At 40.4% G+C, this 15,169-nt stretch overlaps 1 protein-coding gene across 7 annotated transcripts in view; it reads left to right on the top strand.

Annotated features, from left to right (window-relative positions):
• armh3 (armadillo like helical domain containing 3) overlaps nucleotides 1-15,169 on the top strand; it is an 81,302-nt gene that overhangs the window by 33,572 nt on the left and 32,561 nt on the right. For all 7 annotated transcript variants that reach the window (XM_088635975.1, XM_088635973.1, XM_088635976.1 and 4 more), the window contains 4 exons: nucleotides 990-1,078; nucleotides 5,580-5,662; nucleotides 7,162-7,288; nucleotides 9,873-9,948. In XM_088635975.1, the coding sequence (XP_088492101.1) occupies nucleotides 990-1,078; nucleotides 5,580-5,662; nucleotides 7,162-7,288; nucleotides 9,873-9,948 (375 nt within the window). The remainder of the gene's footprint in view (nucleotides 1-989; nucleotides 1,079-5,579; nucleotides 5,663-7,161; nucleotides 7,289-9,872; nucleotides 9,949-15,169) is intronic.

Raw genomic sequence — 15,169 nt, 5'->3', positions numbered from 1 at the left:
CTGTAATTTGAGAAACATTACAAAATTGCTGAATGAGTTGTCATGGAATAATGTGTAATTACCAAAAGAAAATTTGGACTAAATGAACAAAATTGATTATGAAATATGGGACATAAATGTTCACAAAAAATATTAAATATATTTGCTGTAACAATATCAGTCATCTTGGTATAGATCTCTTCTTTTTATTTTTGTTCGTTAATTTACTGCCCTGCTCTCTTTGGCAAAAACAGTGAAGTAGTATGTTTTTGTTCCAGTTTCCTTTCATCTTCCAAAGACATACTGCGTTACTGTGTCTAAATTGTTATTTTTTGTGGGTGCTCATATGTACCATGTGACGGACACTTGTCCATAGACATTGTCTCGCCAGGAGCCCATTCCTTCTGGAGTAAAATCTGGATTGCCACCACACTTACCAGATATAAGTAGCTTTCCATCATCTTAGCTCATCCAGCTGTTTCTTGAAAGAAGTCTAGGTTTTAATGTTGACTACATGGCTAGGTAACGTGTTCCACACACCCACACTTTTTTGTGTACAGGAGTGCCTCCTGCTCTCGGTTTTAAATGCACTTCCACTTTGTTTCCGCTTGTGCCCTTTGTTTTCTGTTTCAGTGCATATTCTGAGGGTGTTCACTGCGTTGAGTTTGTCATGGCTTTTGATTTTGAACACTTGGATCAAGCCTAATACTCTCCTCAAGACTGCAACCACCTCTGGAAATGATACTGTATCAGACACCCTCACAGTACACATTTACTGTATGTCTTGTGTGGGTCCAGTTGCTTAAATGGTATCATATGGCCATTTAAAAAGTCTACATGACGTGCGACAGGGTCAATACTAGTGTTTTACACTGTTCAACATGCTAAGATCTCAAAACTTTCCTTAGGACTTATTTAATCTTCAGTGAAGAGGACTGTTGGAATAATAAACAGTGAAGAAGGTAGAATGCAGTGTCCTAATGTGGGTTTCTGTGACTGTGACTTCCCAGGCGCTGCGTCCAGGTCGTGCACAAGCTGATTTGCTATCAGAAGAAGTGCCGAGTCCGGCTACACTACACTTGGAGAGAGCTGTGGTCAGGTAAGCGAGACTGGGCGGAGGAAAAAAATGTCCATGAAACTCCAGTTGTGCCTACAGAATGCCGAGCAGCAAATGTGTAAGAGATGAAAGGGGTCAGCTACTAAATAAAGTTCTCTTAAATCATTTTGTTTCCATTCTGAGGGACAAATGGTTTTCCTCAGATGAAGGCACCCTCAGTGGTGACTTGGAGAACATACAGGCCAGATAAAATGGTGGAGAGTCACATCCTTGTTAACATGGGTGTTGCCCTTGTGGCCTGCATTTCTTTCATTTTCTAAGCTTTTGCATATTTTCGCTGCTGACTGTTATCAAAGCTTCATGTGGGTCGTAAAGATAAAGGAAGCCTGCGTGAACAAATAACACCAAAGTTTGGTGGTGCTTTTGTTTCATAAATAAAGTCATCCAACATTTAATTTCCCTGTGTGAAACAATTAACGCCCCCTTAGTGTATGACAAATATTCCACAGAATGGAAAGAAACTTGCAAGATGAATATCTTACCTTTCTCGTTGTTTATCTTCTTTGGTTCTTCAGAAATAATGCATCTTCTAACTCCATGAAAGTGACAGCTTTTCTGCGTGTTTTATGTAGGCTGCTTGGCAGCTCACATCAATTTCTTTGAGTCACCAAGCTGCTGCACCTTCTATTAAGTGTGTTTTCATTTTCTGTGCTGTCCCATGTCTGTGTTTGCTTGTAATGTTAATCTGGCATAACAAATCAGAAATACAAAGATAACCAGTACAGACTTAAGATGTGTTAACTTTGCAGTTAACTCGTACAGATAGCTGAGAAGATATTTTCTTGTTTTCATTAACAATATGTATATTAATGCCTTGAAAAAATGATATTAATTTTAGCTATAGTAGGGCATTATTCACTACCTAACATAATTGTATTCAGGAAGAATACAACTCAGGAAGGAGTTAATGCATTGTCTTTTAACTATGTATCCAGTTTGAGCCCTTTTCCCAAGTTTTCCCACACAATCTTGCAAATCCTTATGATGGCATATTTGTGATATCCCTAGCTATTGTCTCCTGGTTTCAAATTTCAAAATGTCTTTTTTATAGTTTAAGCCTTTCCACTGTGCTTTTTTCTTCTCTAAAGTTCTCTGAATTCATGCTGAAAAGTTGAAAGAACAATAATCATTTTGGCTGTTGAGCCTTCTTCAGCTGAAGAGGCCCAACAGCTGAAACTGTTTCTTCTTTTCAATGTGGAATTAACCTTTACTTGTGATATAGAGTTAGTCACTCGTGCTGCCCCCTGAGAGTCTGTGGAACAAATTGGCGTTGGGGGTGTTGTGCTTCTCAGTGCCTTTGTCCTTCAAAAAACAAGACAGTGAGCTGACTGATGTTTTCAAACACCATGCAAACATCAGCAAATGCAAGTTTAATAAAAGTAGGGGAAACTCTGGACTGTTACATACAAGAAGAAAGGAGCTTGTAGACAGAAGGAATTGACTTTGAATTGTATTGACTGAGAATTAGTTGAATTTAAATTTAACAAGAGGGCTGTCTTTGGTGGTCGGGGTGGACATTGTTTATAAGGGCAATTTTAAAACTTTGCTTAGTGTGGGAATAACTCACTCTCTCCTGATATTTTTAAAGATTTGCTTGTTCTCAGTGGCCTTCAATACCTAATTGAATTCTTTAATTTCAGAATTTGTGCATTTTTTGTATTTGTTGTTTCTGCTTCTGTACATTTTTCATTTAGTGTTTTTATCTAAAAATATAATTATATAATCTAATTATGTATGTAAAGTACCTTAAGAATGCTCTGATTGAAGGGTGCTACATAAGAATAAAATTGAGTGATTGATTGGAAGAGAAGCTTAAGGGTGTCCTTGCAGAGAAGCTGGGGGTTTTTCCTCTCTGTCCCCTCCACACTCAGTCCCCCTGTGGTGCTTGTGAATCAGTTAGAAACAGAGACCCCCTGAGATGATAACTGGAGCAGATCGGGACACACTGGCAGTCTTTTCCTCAGCATCTGACTACACTCCTCTCCTGGTGTGCTGCTGTGTTAATGCAAGAACGTACATTCACCGTCTGGTAATGCACAATAAAACTCAATTGAGCATTTCAATAACAAGAGAAATCTGAAAAATATAAAACAGCTTTGACTTTTTTTTAGCTTTCTTGTCCTTAGAAATCAACCCGAAAAGATGCAGAGTAACGGGACACTTTGTCTCGCTCCCTTCTCTGTACAGTGTTTCCTGTGTCTGCAGGGGCCTGTCAGGGTTTATCTTTGTACTTTTATTCTAGAGCGTTTTTCCTGTAATTCACACAGCCCTCATGGAGATGCACAATGCTGAAAGCGCTTCATTATCCAAAGCAAATTGCAAAAAAGGGAGAGGAGGCTTGGAGACTTTGAAATAAAATCTGTTATTCTGCATTCTGCAGTTAGCCTATTTTTTAAAATTAGTATTAGGCCATTAGTATTATCTTGTTTATCAGCAAGAAAAAAAGAAAGTGTTTTTGTCCTGAAGGGCCACATTTTTTTTTTTGGTCCCTGAAAAACTGGGGTGTAAAAATAACAAAACAAAAAGCAGGAACTGCATCAAATATCAAATCAGGTCCTGACTCCAGCTTGCTGTACAAGAAGATTTATAGAAGTTAATTACACATCCCCTGTTGTCGGGGAATAATGAGCGTCGCATGACACGTGTTTTCTTTGTTTCTCTTGCACAGCATGGTAACAAAGTAATAACCAGGCGGCAACATTTAACAAGACAAATTTATTTACATTACAAAACCACACACTCGCATGATGTGTGTGTGTTTCATGGCTATATGTACAGATGTTTACAGATCTGTCCTGCTTACAGACACAGAAACTCCCTGGGAACAGAAGCAAAAAATACCAAACAAGAGAAAAAAGTCCCGTCTGTGTTTTATTTATCAGATAAAAAGATGCTGCTGAGAACTGCTGTAAATCACTCTCTGCTGTAAGTGGATGCTAAACAAATGGGAACCTGTTTCCTTATTAAAAACGGTGCATCTGTAAACAATGAGGAGTTTTAGCCTGAAAGAAAACTAGGAGATTAAGATTCTCAATAATTTAAAATAAGTTCCTTTAAAATCCAGTGTTTTCATTGCTAAGATTTTTAGGAGTCCTGTAAAGCCTACTGCACAGGAGTTGGGCTCCCCTCAATAGGACTATTTTAAATTAAGAACTGGCGTGTCAGTGGTGAATATATATTTTAAAACTGGGCCATATTCAGTGGTTTCCACCACATTGCATAGTGATGGAGCTGGCCTGTGTTATGCTTCCAGCACCAGCCCTGCAGCAGGGAGAATGCAGTCTGTCAGTGCTGGCACAGGCAAATAACAGCTGGTGCTGCAGAAAGAAACTGTTTCTGATTGCAGCTCACGACAGGCATTTGAAGCCCAGAGATCAAGAGGGTGGAGATGTTGTTGCTGTATAGGTGTGTCACATTCAAATGGCACCTTTTTCTTATGTGCTGTAAAACACCCTATCTCCTTCCCTAGTGGGCACCTGACACAGGTTCATTACTGTTGCGGCTGATTGAGTCACTGGCATCTTTTCTGTTCTCTGTGATGGTGTCGCCTAATGAGAAGCGTGCGGTCTTCGGAGACTGTCACACACAGCGATCATACAATTCTTCCCAGGATCCCGCAGGTTTTAACGATCCTCATTCCAGCACTCGTGTAGTGCCTTCTCAGCAGATGTTAAATGTAAGGTGTCTATTTGAAGAAGTACCTTTGCAGGAGGTACTATTAAAAACTCTGAATCTCTGACTCTAAATAGCATCCCACATGCTCTGCCACAGGAATGTGATAAAGCAAACGATGTCTTCTGTCAAAGACCTGTCAATATTTTCTCCTTATAATGGTGCTGTGAAAAATTGCTTTTATTACATATTTGTGGGATAAGTAGCCCATAGGTTCCTGGTGATCAGATTCAGTGTCCTGCTGTGGCTGAATCAGCTGTATTATGTGATTTGATTGCCTGAGGCGAAATAAGGAGGTGAATGTCTGTTTTTCCTCCAAAAGTGTGGGGTGACAGTTTTAAGCTTTTAAAAGCCTCCTGCAACTACGAAGACACACTCAAGGTGTGCATGTGGGAGGAATGCATGTGGCCAGTTAAGCAGACAGAGAATCAACCGCGAGTAAATGTTGATAAGAAACCCATCGTATAACTGGATCATTGTTTTAGCTCCAAAAGCTTGTTGTTGGATTTCAAATCCGAAAGAGGTGATGTAAACGCTTTAAACACCTTAGCTGTGTTTCAGAGCAGCTAAGCTCCAGCCATGAGACTCCCTTGGCAGAATCGGACTCTTTGTACTCACACATGGAAGCTGAAGTAAACCCATAAGCAGCACTGTGTGGGAGATTAAGTGTCTGTGCCGGTTTTCAGTGAATGCAGTCTCACTGCTGTCTTCTCTTGCTACCTGATTATAAATGGGGAATCGGAGCTGGCATTTACTTTGGCAGTTACTTTGAGTCTCAAAATGATCATTTTCTTTTTTCCTTTTATGAAAGCACTCATCAACCTGTTGAAATTTCTCCTCTCGAACGAGACCACCTTGCTGACAAAACACAACATCTTCCAATTGGCCCTGCTGGTAAGAAAGTCATTCGTTTCTGTGGCAAAAAAAAACTCATCTGGATGCAAGTAGAGGTGATGAACTTTGCAATGACATGTTAACTTAAGCACAGTCCCGAATACATCAGAGAATTGAGGTTTCCGTCCCTGTGGCATAAATGCCAGACGTCTGTGTGAGCGTCTGTGTAAGGCCCTCTATGATGCATAAGGCCAAGCAAACAGATATCATCATTTTTGTGTGTCCCTTTCTGTGATATACAGTATGTCATGTCCAGTTTTGCTTGATGAGGTGAGACTCTGTTCAGAATCTTTATTCCAAATATATAGTAAAAAGGTCTTTGGCTGTGATGAGAACATAGTCATGCTTGAAAGTTTCTGAACCCATTGCATAATTTGACATTTTTTGCTTTATTAACCACTAAATGCATCTTTAATCAGAATTTGTCACTTCCTAATTGATATAAAGTATACTTTTTCACCATTTTGAGTGCTTTGAAAGACAATGTCCATGCAGCAAAATAATACACACTGTATACAGAAATTGTGCAGGTGCAAAAATAAGTTCTATGACTTACCTCAAGGAAAAGCAGGATCAGGTGTGTCAATGACATAGATAACCAATGAAATTGGTTCTGTGTCCTGGAATGGCCAAGCCAAAGCCCTGACCTGAATCCTATTGAAATGCCTAGGCAGGACCTGAAGAGGGCTGTGAATGCAAGACATGGTTATAGGAGGCGACTGTGAAGTTATTGCTGCTAAAGGAGGTGCCACAAGTTATTGACTGAAAAGGGTTCATTTACTTTTGAAAGAATACAAGAATATCTGGTGATTTGTTAAATATCACAGTCTAATAATCTATGAGTTCAAATCCCTTTTTATATGTGGGAAGTCTTTATTTAGAATATTCATTCTATGTATCCATTAAGAGTCCAGGTTCATATAAGATCTCTATAATATCTAAAATAATGACTACCTTGAAGGGTTCACAAACGTTCAAGCATGACTGTATGTTCCAAAGGGGAGAGGCTGGTTGTATAGTGCATTTGATTGCTTTTAGCCAATTGCTTTAGGGGTCCCATCCAAGCAGTCCTTGAAAGAAGCCAGAGTATTGGCTTTAACAGCATGGCTGCGCAGCTTGTTCCAGACTCCCACACCCCTTAGTGTATAGAAGTGTCTCTTGAGAGAAATAATAGAAGTTCTTCAGGTGGGTAGCTGTGTCAGCATGCGTAGGCTGCAAAGGAACAAGTAATAGGTTTATTCCATGCTGGAAAGAGAAGAAAGAAAACACAATGTTTCGGCTGTGGAGCCTTCTTTGGGTGACACAAGAAATGTTGTGTTTTCTTTCTTCTCTTTTCAGCATGGAATAAACCTATTACTTGTTCCATTATAGAAGTGCTTATGAAAATACAAGTTTCATTCTTCAACAGCAGAAGCAGATGTTGTTCAATTTGTTCACTCAGAAGACTGAATAAAAGTTTTTATTGATGTGTAATTTTGTTGTTTTTCTGTGGTCTGCAGGTAGTAAACTTATTCAACATGTTTATAACCTATGGGGATACCTTTCTTCCAACACCCAGCAGCTATGATGAGCTTTACTATGAAATTGTGAGGATGCACCAGGTGTTTGACAATCTCTACTGCATGGGTAAGTTAAGAGTTCCTATCCTCCTGCCCCATCTGTCTCCATGCCCAGTGTCACATGTCTGGGTAGCTACCATAGCAGACTCGTTTATTTATTGCATTCAAAGCTCACTTAGGGCCTGGGACGTCTTAGCACAGCATGTGGGAATTGTGTGTACATCTAAGATGGTGGGATTGTGAAAATATTTACTGAGTCCTTAACATACCTGTAGGACTTTTCTGTGTGATCAAGAAATGAGCCTCCCCTGAACACATAGCCTTTGTTAGAACAGGCAATCCCAGTGGGCACCTGCAAGAAGAGAGATGCCAGAATGCGTGATGTGCTTACAGGAATCGGGGCCTTAACTTTGTGAAATTATTACCGAGTACTAGCTTTTGATCGGCGTTCACCTGTTTTGTGATGATTTAGAAATTGGTTCAGTAGCTATTGGTTTTTCAGGGAAGACAAGGTGATGAGGGAAATTGTCAGACTTTAGGACGAGGGACTGTCTCTAGTTGACTGGTGTGCTGGTTTCTGCTCTGCTTTTATGTTTGGTCTTGTATCCCATACAAGGTATATTAATGCATCTTTATCCCTCATTTATTGCTGAGATGATGAGATTTTGGTTTTGGTTTTGGCGGCTGTTGCTCATGAAGCAGCTTTCAAGGTGAGGTACTTACAGTATGTTCTGGGTTACAGCTGAAGTGTCTCCACTGTGAATCTTAACCCACGACCCCTAGGTCAAGAGTCCACTCTCTATGATGCTCCTGTAATAAAGGGGACCAGACCGCTGGGCTATCCTGTTCAATAGATGACTGTTTATTCTTACATAATACAAGAATATCAAGCATCGAATTCATCTGTTTTCCTGGTTATTCCACAATTAAAGTTTCAAATGACAGTTTCTGTAATTTTTTCACATTACAGATGCTCTTTGGTAGCATCAGATTGTTTTTGGGAATAGCCCTGAGTGTTTAGAGCTCACTCCTGTTACGGCATGTAATTGTGCCTGTTGAATTCGGAGAGCACCAGAGATGCTTGAATCAAGGAAGATCATTAAATGTCCCAGATGTGCTGTAACACAGTTAAATGTGTTCATTAAAAAAGTGTATGTGCAATATTTATTAATACAGTTTAAATCCACAACGTTTTGAATGTTTTTTAATTTCTCTGTCAATGTGTGTGCTCACTGCTACTCTTTTAATTATAAGAAAGAAAAAAAAATATTCTGGCTAACTCAATTTAGCAGAAAATTCATAGTTACTGAATTATCATTCTCTCTTTTTTACTGTACTGTTCCCACATCAGGAGTTCGTGTACAGTTATATTGGTAAGGGTGTTTGGGTACATATATTATACTCCAGCAAAATGTATATTTAGCAGCTGATGTCTTGTTGCTGGGTAAGTCTTGTTTCACAGTGGCCTTTTTCGCACTGGAACAACAGGCAGTTTCTTCAACAGAATATACCATCTGCTGCTGAAACATGCTGAAAAATGAAGGCTGCACATGGGGTTAATTACCCAGCCGGTTGAAAAGAGTGTAATCTGACTAATCTGAAGGTTGCATTTGGCTCTGAACACAGTGATCTGGGCTTCTAACCATATCTTCATTGCCCTTAATATTTGATTTCTGTCTGTTGTTTTAGTTTGCTTGTTTTTTTTTTGCATGTTGCAAATCAGTAAATTAATGTATTATTTTAATCACTTTAATTAAAAAAAATCAAGAACTTGGGGGTATTCTTTGCATCTAATTAAACACATTAGAATTCCAGTTGGAGTTCTTTCTGCTGTGTTACTGTCTTGTAGCCCACAAGGGCTTGGTTTTGGGGCTGGTTCTGCCCAGTCCCACCCAGCAGATTTAGTGAATGTGCATTACTGAGGGGTGTCTGCCTTTGATGTTTCTGAAGGGGGAGACCGAAAGCAATTTGTATTTGTTTAGATATGAAACAGCCTCATCAGATTTCGATCTCGTTTTTAATTAAAAACAGGAGCTGCTCCTCCCTTGCTCTTGCACGAGGAGCTGAGCAAAGTGGGTTATTGCCATGTCTGGGAAGATTAGGATAAATTGCCTCAGCTCAGCATTATGCGTAGAAATAAATAATTAAACTGAATCCTATGGGAAGAGATTGCGCTGAGCAGGATCAGAGCAATCAGGGTGTGAGGGCACCCCAGTGTAGCGGGGGTCTGGAAATATGCCTTTCCTGTTGGGGTGATACAAGGTGGTGCGCCTCACGTGGCACTGGGCTGGAGTCTGGTGCCCTCAGTGCGCCTCGCCAACACGATGCCAGCCCTCGCCAACCTTAACGCAGCTCACTTCTCTGAAAGCATCCGCCTTCAGTGTTGTGGAAGCAATGACGATGATGAGCAGTCTTTTAACTTGGCTTTTTAGAAAATATTTTAGAAGTTTTGAAAGCCTAAGTCAGCATTTAGATTGAGTGGCATTTTTACCTGTAGAGTAGTTTGAGCTCCTCTCTTGGGGGGGGGATCATTCCTGCACTGTTGGACTGTCAGATCTCTCAACTGTTTCCAAGTGGTCCAGAAAAAAAGAAAGATCTGCATCAGGGGTCCTTAGGATGCCGGTTTATAATGGTAATTTCTTCTATTTCAGTGCTCCGAGTTTCAGCCAATACTGGTCAGTGGAAGGAGCCCGCGAGCAAAGTTACTCATGCCTTGGTCAATGTCAGGTAAGGTAGTGGGAGAAAACCCAAGAAAAGACCAATTTGGTCTGTCCCTTTCCATGTGTATTTTGTGACGTATGTGTAATTTGGTAGATTCCATGCAAATACATTTGCATTGGTATGTCATTGGTCATTTAAAATTCCATGGCACTGGAATAAGTTTAAAAGAGTAGCAGTTTAAAGTAAATTTCACCCTGTCTTTTCTAATGTTCCCCCTTATTTCAGCTGGTTAATAAGTTTTTCTCTCCTCTGTCTGATCCACTGGATTACTATTATTACATTTATTTAATAATAAATTGCTTTTTAGGATGAAAAGTACTATAGAAATGCAAGCAGTAATTATATGTATATTTCCATTAGCGAGTGGTTCAGGTGGGTAGCTGTGTCAGCAAGCGTAGGCTGCAAAGGAACAAGTCATAGTTTATTCCATGCTGAAAAGAGAAGAGAGAAAACACAACGTTTCGGCTGTGAATCCTTCTCAGAAGCACTCCAGACCTTTTTACCCACTGCTCTTTGGGCAGAGGAATTGATATTGAAAAAATACTCAAGAATCCTAAGAGCTTCTGCTAGCTTTATGCCCTTTGTGCTGTTAGACATGAATAATACTTAAAATTAATAAATGTCACATCTGGATATGGTACAAATATGTCATCAATGAATTATACATGATTTACGTTCGATTCATTAATGTTCTCTGTCTTTCCATACAAATACGGTGGCTCAAGCATGTGTATACATAAGGAGACCTCCGTTTTATTAAAACGAGAATAATGCTCTGATGCATCAAGTCAGTTTTCTTATTAGTGGTACAGAAGCTTGTGCAAAAGAGTGATTTCTGCACCATTAGTGAAGAAATGTTGTTCTAAAATCTGAGAAATCCAGGGCATTTTACGGTTCCAACTGTACAGTGTGTGTGTAAGCATCACAAAAAAAGCTTATGACTTACAAATGCGATAAATACACAGAGTCATTCAGGGTGAACAGGGGATCAGTGGGGAATCTGCTATGAAAGTCACAGGCTAGTCGAGTGTGAGTCCACTGTTGGAAGTAACACAAGCTGTTTACGAATGCTAACTTGTGGGATGTTGTCCCATTGCTGTCATAGAGCCTGCTCAAGCATGGACCTGACACCACATGTCATCCCAGCTAATCCTACAAATGTTCAAGTCTGAGAAGTAGGGCATCAGCAGCTTAACTGTGACATTCTCTTGTTGTAAGCAAGCTGTGTATGGTTTACCATCCGCTTGAACATTGCCATGTCTGAGTCCACATCAAGGGCAACAAGTGAGATCCCAGCCAAGTTGTCAGTTTCCCATCAGTCACAGCTGGTGGAGCTTTGTAATGACTAGGTAATCCTCCATAAGACCTTGGTCCTCCCCCTTGTCTGGTCGTTCTGCACGGCTGCACAACACTCACTGATTTCCATCTTGGTGGTCTACACACAAGAGGACTTGGCCCCACTGCTCACCAGCTCCTTCTGTTGTGTTGACAATCCTTCGTGTGGCTCTCTGGCCTACAAAGCTGGACCATGTGCGGGTTGTTGCGACCTGGCGTGTCTGATGCAGTGGACACGGCAGACAGATCCCGAAGATGGAATGATCTGATATGACAGTCCTGGTGGCGTGTTGTGACTCCCATAGCTATCATTGCCAGACTGTGTTTGATGTAGCATCTTGCTAGGTCAGAAACTTCTGCCCTTGAACACTCCCAGACAGTGTGCTAATTTAGAACAGTCTACCGATGGCACAAAAAACATTTGTTCTCTTGATACATGGGGATTATTGTTTTCTGCGTTTCTCTTTAATTTTTTTCACCTGGTTTGTCAATCGGCATGTTAAATCGCCACACCACCTGTGCCCAATTGTCTTTCACTAATGAGATGATTTAGTGATTATGCAACAGTCACTGGAGCGTATCATTGTCATGAATGATCTGTTAATCAAAAGGATACCAAAAACATTTAATCAATATCTAAAGTCTGTATACATTATTTTCCTAATAACATACCTAGTGATATGTTTCTTTAGGAGCTCAGTTTACATATATAATTGTATATATCAATTGTTCAGTCTTGGATGTGGGCTGCCGATCCGGTCGTTTACAGACCACAGACTTGTGATTGATTTAGTTTCTTCAGAATAAAGCAGCACTGGGAAAGTGGAAGAGCACTAGCTGGAATAATGAAATGCATCTGCGGCTAGCGAGCGTCCCCAGCATCTTGAAATCGAAAAGGTCACCCTTAACCGTGCTGCCGGGGGACTGCGATTTCCAGATGAAGGGTACAGACGTTGGTGTGCCGTCTCGCAGGAGTACTGCATGATCAAAAACACTAAGTAAATTGCCTGTCCCTCAGGAGAGAACATAACCACTCATCATCCTTTTAGTCTATAGAAGCTTCATTATGTGTGGGAACTGGGAGCAATCCTTTAAACATGGTTCATGCATTATAAATGTCTTTGGAAAAACACTTTGAACATACAACTTCCATTTTATGATGTTATGTTGTTTCAAAGTGTGTTGCAATTAGTGTTGTGTGGCACAAGATGTTTTTTTTTGCATCTTGCTTTTCTTTCAGTAAAAGCGTTTAAGTTTGAGCTGCCTTTGTGCTAAAGCAGTACTTGTCTGTAGCAGGGCATACAGTGTGTATATCATCCAAAGCCAAGAGAACGTGAGCCTGGCTTGCTAGAAAACTGTGATGCATGTGCCACTGAGAGAGCTACACAGCCTGTCTTGATTTAAGTAGTATTTCCTGTTTCTGTACTTAAAGTACTTAAACTTTATTCTTAAATTGTTTCAAAGCACTGTTTTTGTTTTTACTGTAAATGTGAGAATCTCAGTGAGATTTATTTTTTTATGATACCCGCCAGTATTTTTTTTTATTATACTCACTCAAGTTTGATATTTGCAGTTGTGCCTTTGTTGTGTCTCCTTGAAATAGCAACAGATTTGCTTCTAACGAGTTGGAAAAATGTCCTTATTATAGCAAAGAAAGGAACACAGGTCTCAGAGTACAAAACCCAATGTTCAACTTAAAACCAGAAACCCAAATCCTTTATAGCACATTTATGCACACATCATCACTTTTACATCTTAGTAACTCAAACACTTTTACTCTATAACCCTTCAGTGCATCGATCAAACACATGTACTACAGCATCTCACTGTGACGCTCCCGTTCTCTCACAAAGGCCTAGCAGCTCCTCTGAGCTGCTTGCTGATCGAGTGATCTTTTGACATGCTACAAGCTCTGCAGTGCCTTACAGGAGGAGGATAGGTGTGCACTGCAGGTGTCGCTGTGTTTCTGGGAGACAGCCGAGAACCCTGGCCTGTCCCAGTCTTACCCCTCACTGTGCTGAGCCAGTGGTGTGCCACCACTTGGGCAATCTAGACTACTGCTGGCTAGTGACATGACCCAGACTTAAACTCAAGATCATGGATCATGGAGCCTGTGCTCAGAGTGAGTCAAGCACATCTTATAATTAAGCCCTTCTATAAAGCAAAGGAATAGGGTAGTAGCGAGAAGGTTAGTGATCCCCCTTTGTAAAGCCAGTCTTGATTTCAGCATAATTTATTTTGCCTCATTAAACAGTTTGCTTGATGTTGTTCTATTTAATCTTGGAGGTTCCTCCACATGTCCACACCAGGTGCTGCATGCTTCACGTTTGTTCCCTTAAGTCAGTTTTGCTCATGATTTCTAAAGCTAAAGCAATAGAACACACAGTAGATGAACAGTTCTTGTGTCGGATTGCTGAGAATGGCTAGGTCTCATGGGACTCATTGCCTCATTTTCCATTGGTACCTTTTTCGTGAATATAAGAGCTTTGTACAACGAGATGCAGTCTATAACAATTTCATTATATAGTCTGAGAAATAGCTGCATTTATCTTATTGTTTCTTTTTTTTTCTTATTGCTACTGTGCACACGCACCGCTCTGCAGTTGCTCCTGAATGGAGTACAAATAGTCCCTAAACAGCCAAACTTTAATCAGAGCTGCTGCTGGATGTCCACGATACTTCATCTTGTTTCACAGAAATTTATCAAGACACGGAAACACTGTGTGGGACTGGTTGCCTGCGCTCTGACATCCAGCATGCCTTTCCTCAGCATAATTGCTGTAATTAATCGGCACATTATGTTTCTGCTGGATCTAAAGAAACTGAAGAATTAGCGTGTTTAATTTCTCTTGTTTGAGGAATTACTACCTCGCTGAATGGTTATCAAATCCATTTGACCTTAAAAGTGCGATCCAGGCAAGCTTGAAGGCGGGATGGCTGTAAGTATGAGAGAATTGACAGGGGATGAAGCCCCCAGTCTACAGTGTGTCGGGACAGTGACAGGCCACTCTTCTGTGTTAGTAATCCACGGTCGTGCAGAGTCTGTTCTAAGCCATAGGTCCTAATTGCATAAAGAAGTCTTTCCTTAACTTGGCCACTGGCCTTGGTATGTTAACATATGTAAGCCTTAAACTGAAAAAATGCTTAATTGGAGAGGTGAGGGGCAGCTTTATACAAGTGACCACTCATTCGCTATGGATATCTGCACATGTCCCACCTACTATAGACCTAAAACTGTGTTTAAAGTGCACATTTTCAAACAAATGATGAATGTGCCCCGCTGGCAATATCTGAGTCGCAGTGCAGCAGAAAACAGAGGTACAAGGGACTCTGTGTTTTGGTCAAAATGTTGGACATCAGCTGGCATTTGTAATGTAAGCAGAAACATTGATCTCTCCACCCACACACACACACACCACATCTCAAGTTCATGGACAGATGTCCTCATAGAAAAATAAGACAAGCAGCAAGTTTAGTGAGTACATTTTGTAAGGGTGGACATAGTTACACTATGATTTATTGTAGTGGTAGGTAGTAGGTGGGACTCAGATGTGTTAATATTTTGGAAGCAAATTAAAGTTAGATTTGCATTGCACAGATTTGCATTGTTCTCAATCTTAATATGGGTTTTCTCCTGTAATAGCATTCTGTCTTTGCAGAGGCATTCTTAAGTCTGGCACTGTGCTCACTCGGGGCATAATAACCTGATCTTGTTGCTTTGATTCATAGGGAGTGGGATTTAGACATAAATGTGGGTGTTCCGATGTTGGAATTGGGAATGATCGTGCTAAAATGTTGATCGATTGCCAGTTTATCTCATTAAATAACTGTCACATAGGTTTGTTCTCATGAAAGTTTAATAAGGCCTGGAGTGGCATGTGCAATGAGCATG

This window comes from Lepisosteus platostomus, chromosome 6 (assembly GCF_059453375.1).
Source record: "Lepisosteus platostomus isolate fLepPlt1 chromosome 6, fLepPlt1.hap1, whole genome shotgun sequence".
NCBI classification, from domain to species: Eukaryota; Metazoa; Chordata; class Actinopteri; order Semionotiformes; family Lepisosteidae; genus Lepisosteus; species Lepisosteus platostomus.
The sequence above is the reverse complement of the archived record's forward strand: the minus strand, read 5'-3'. Positions and strand labels throughout refer to the sequence as shown.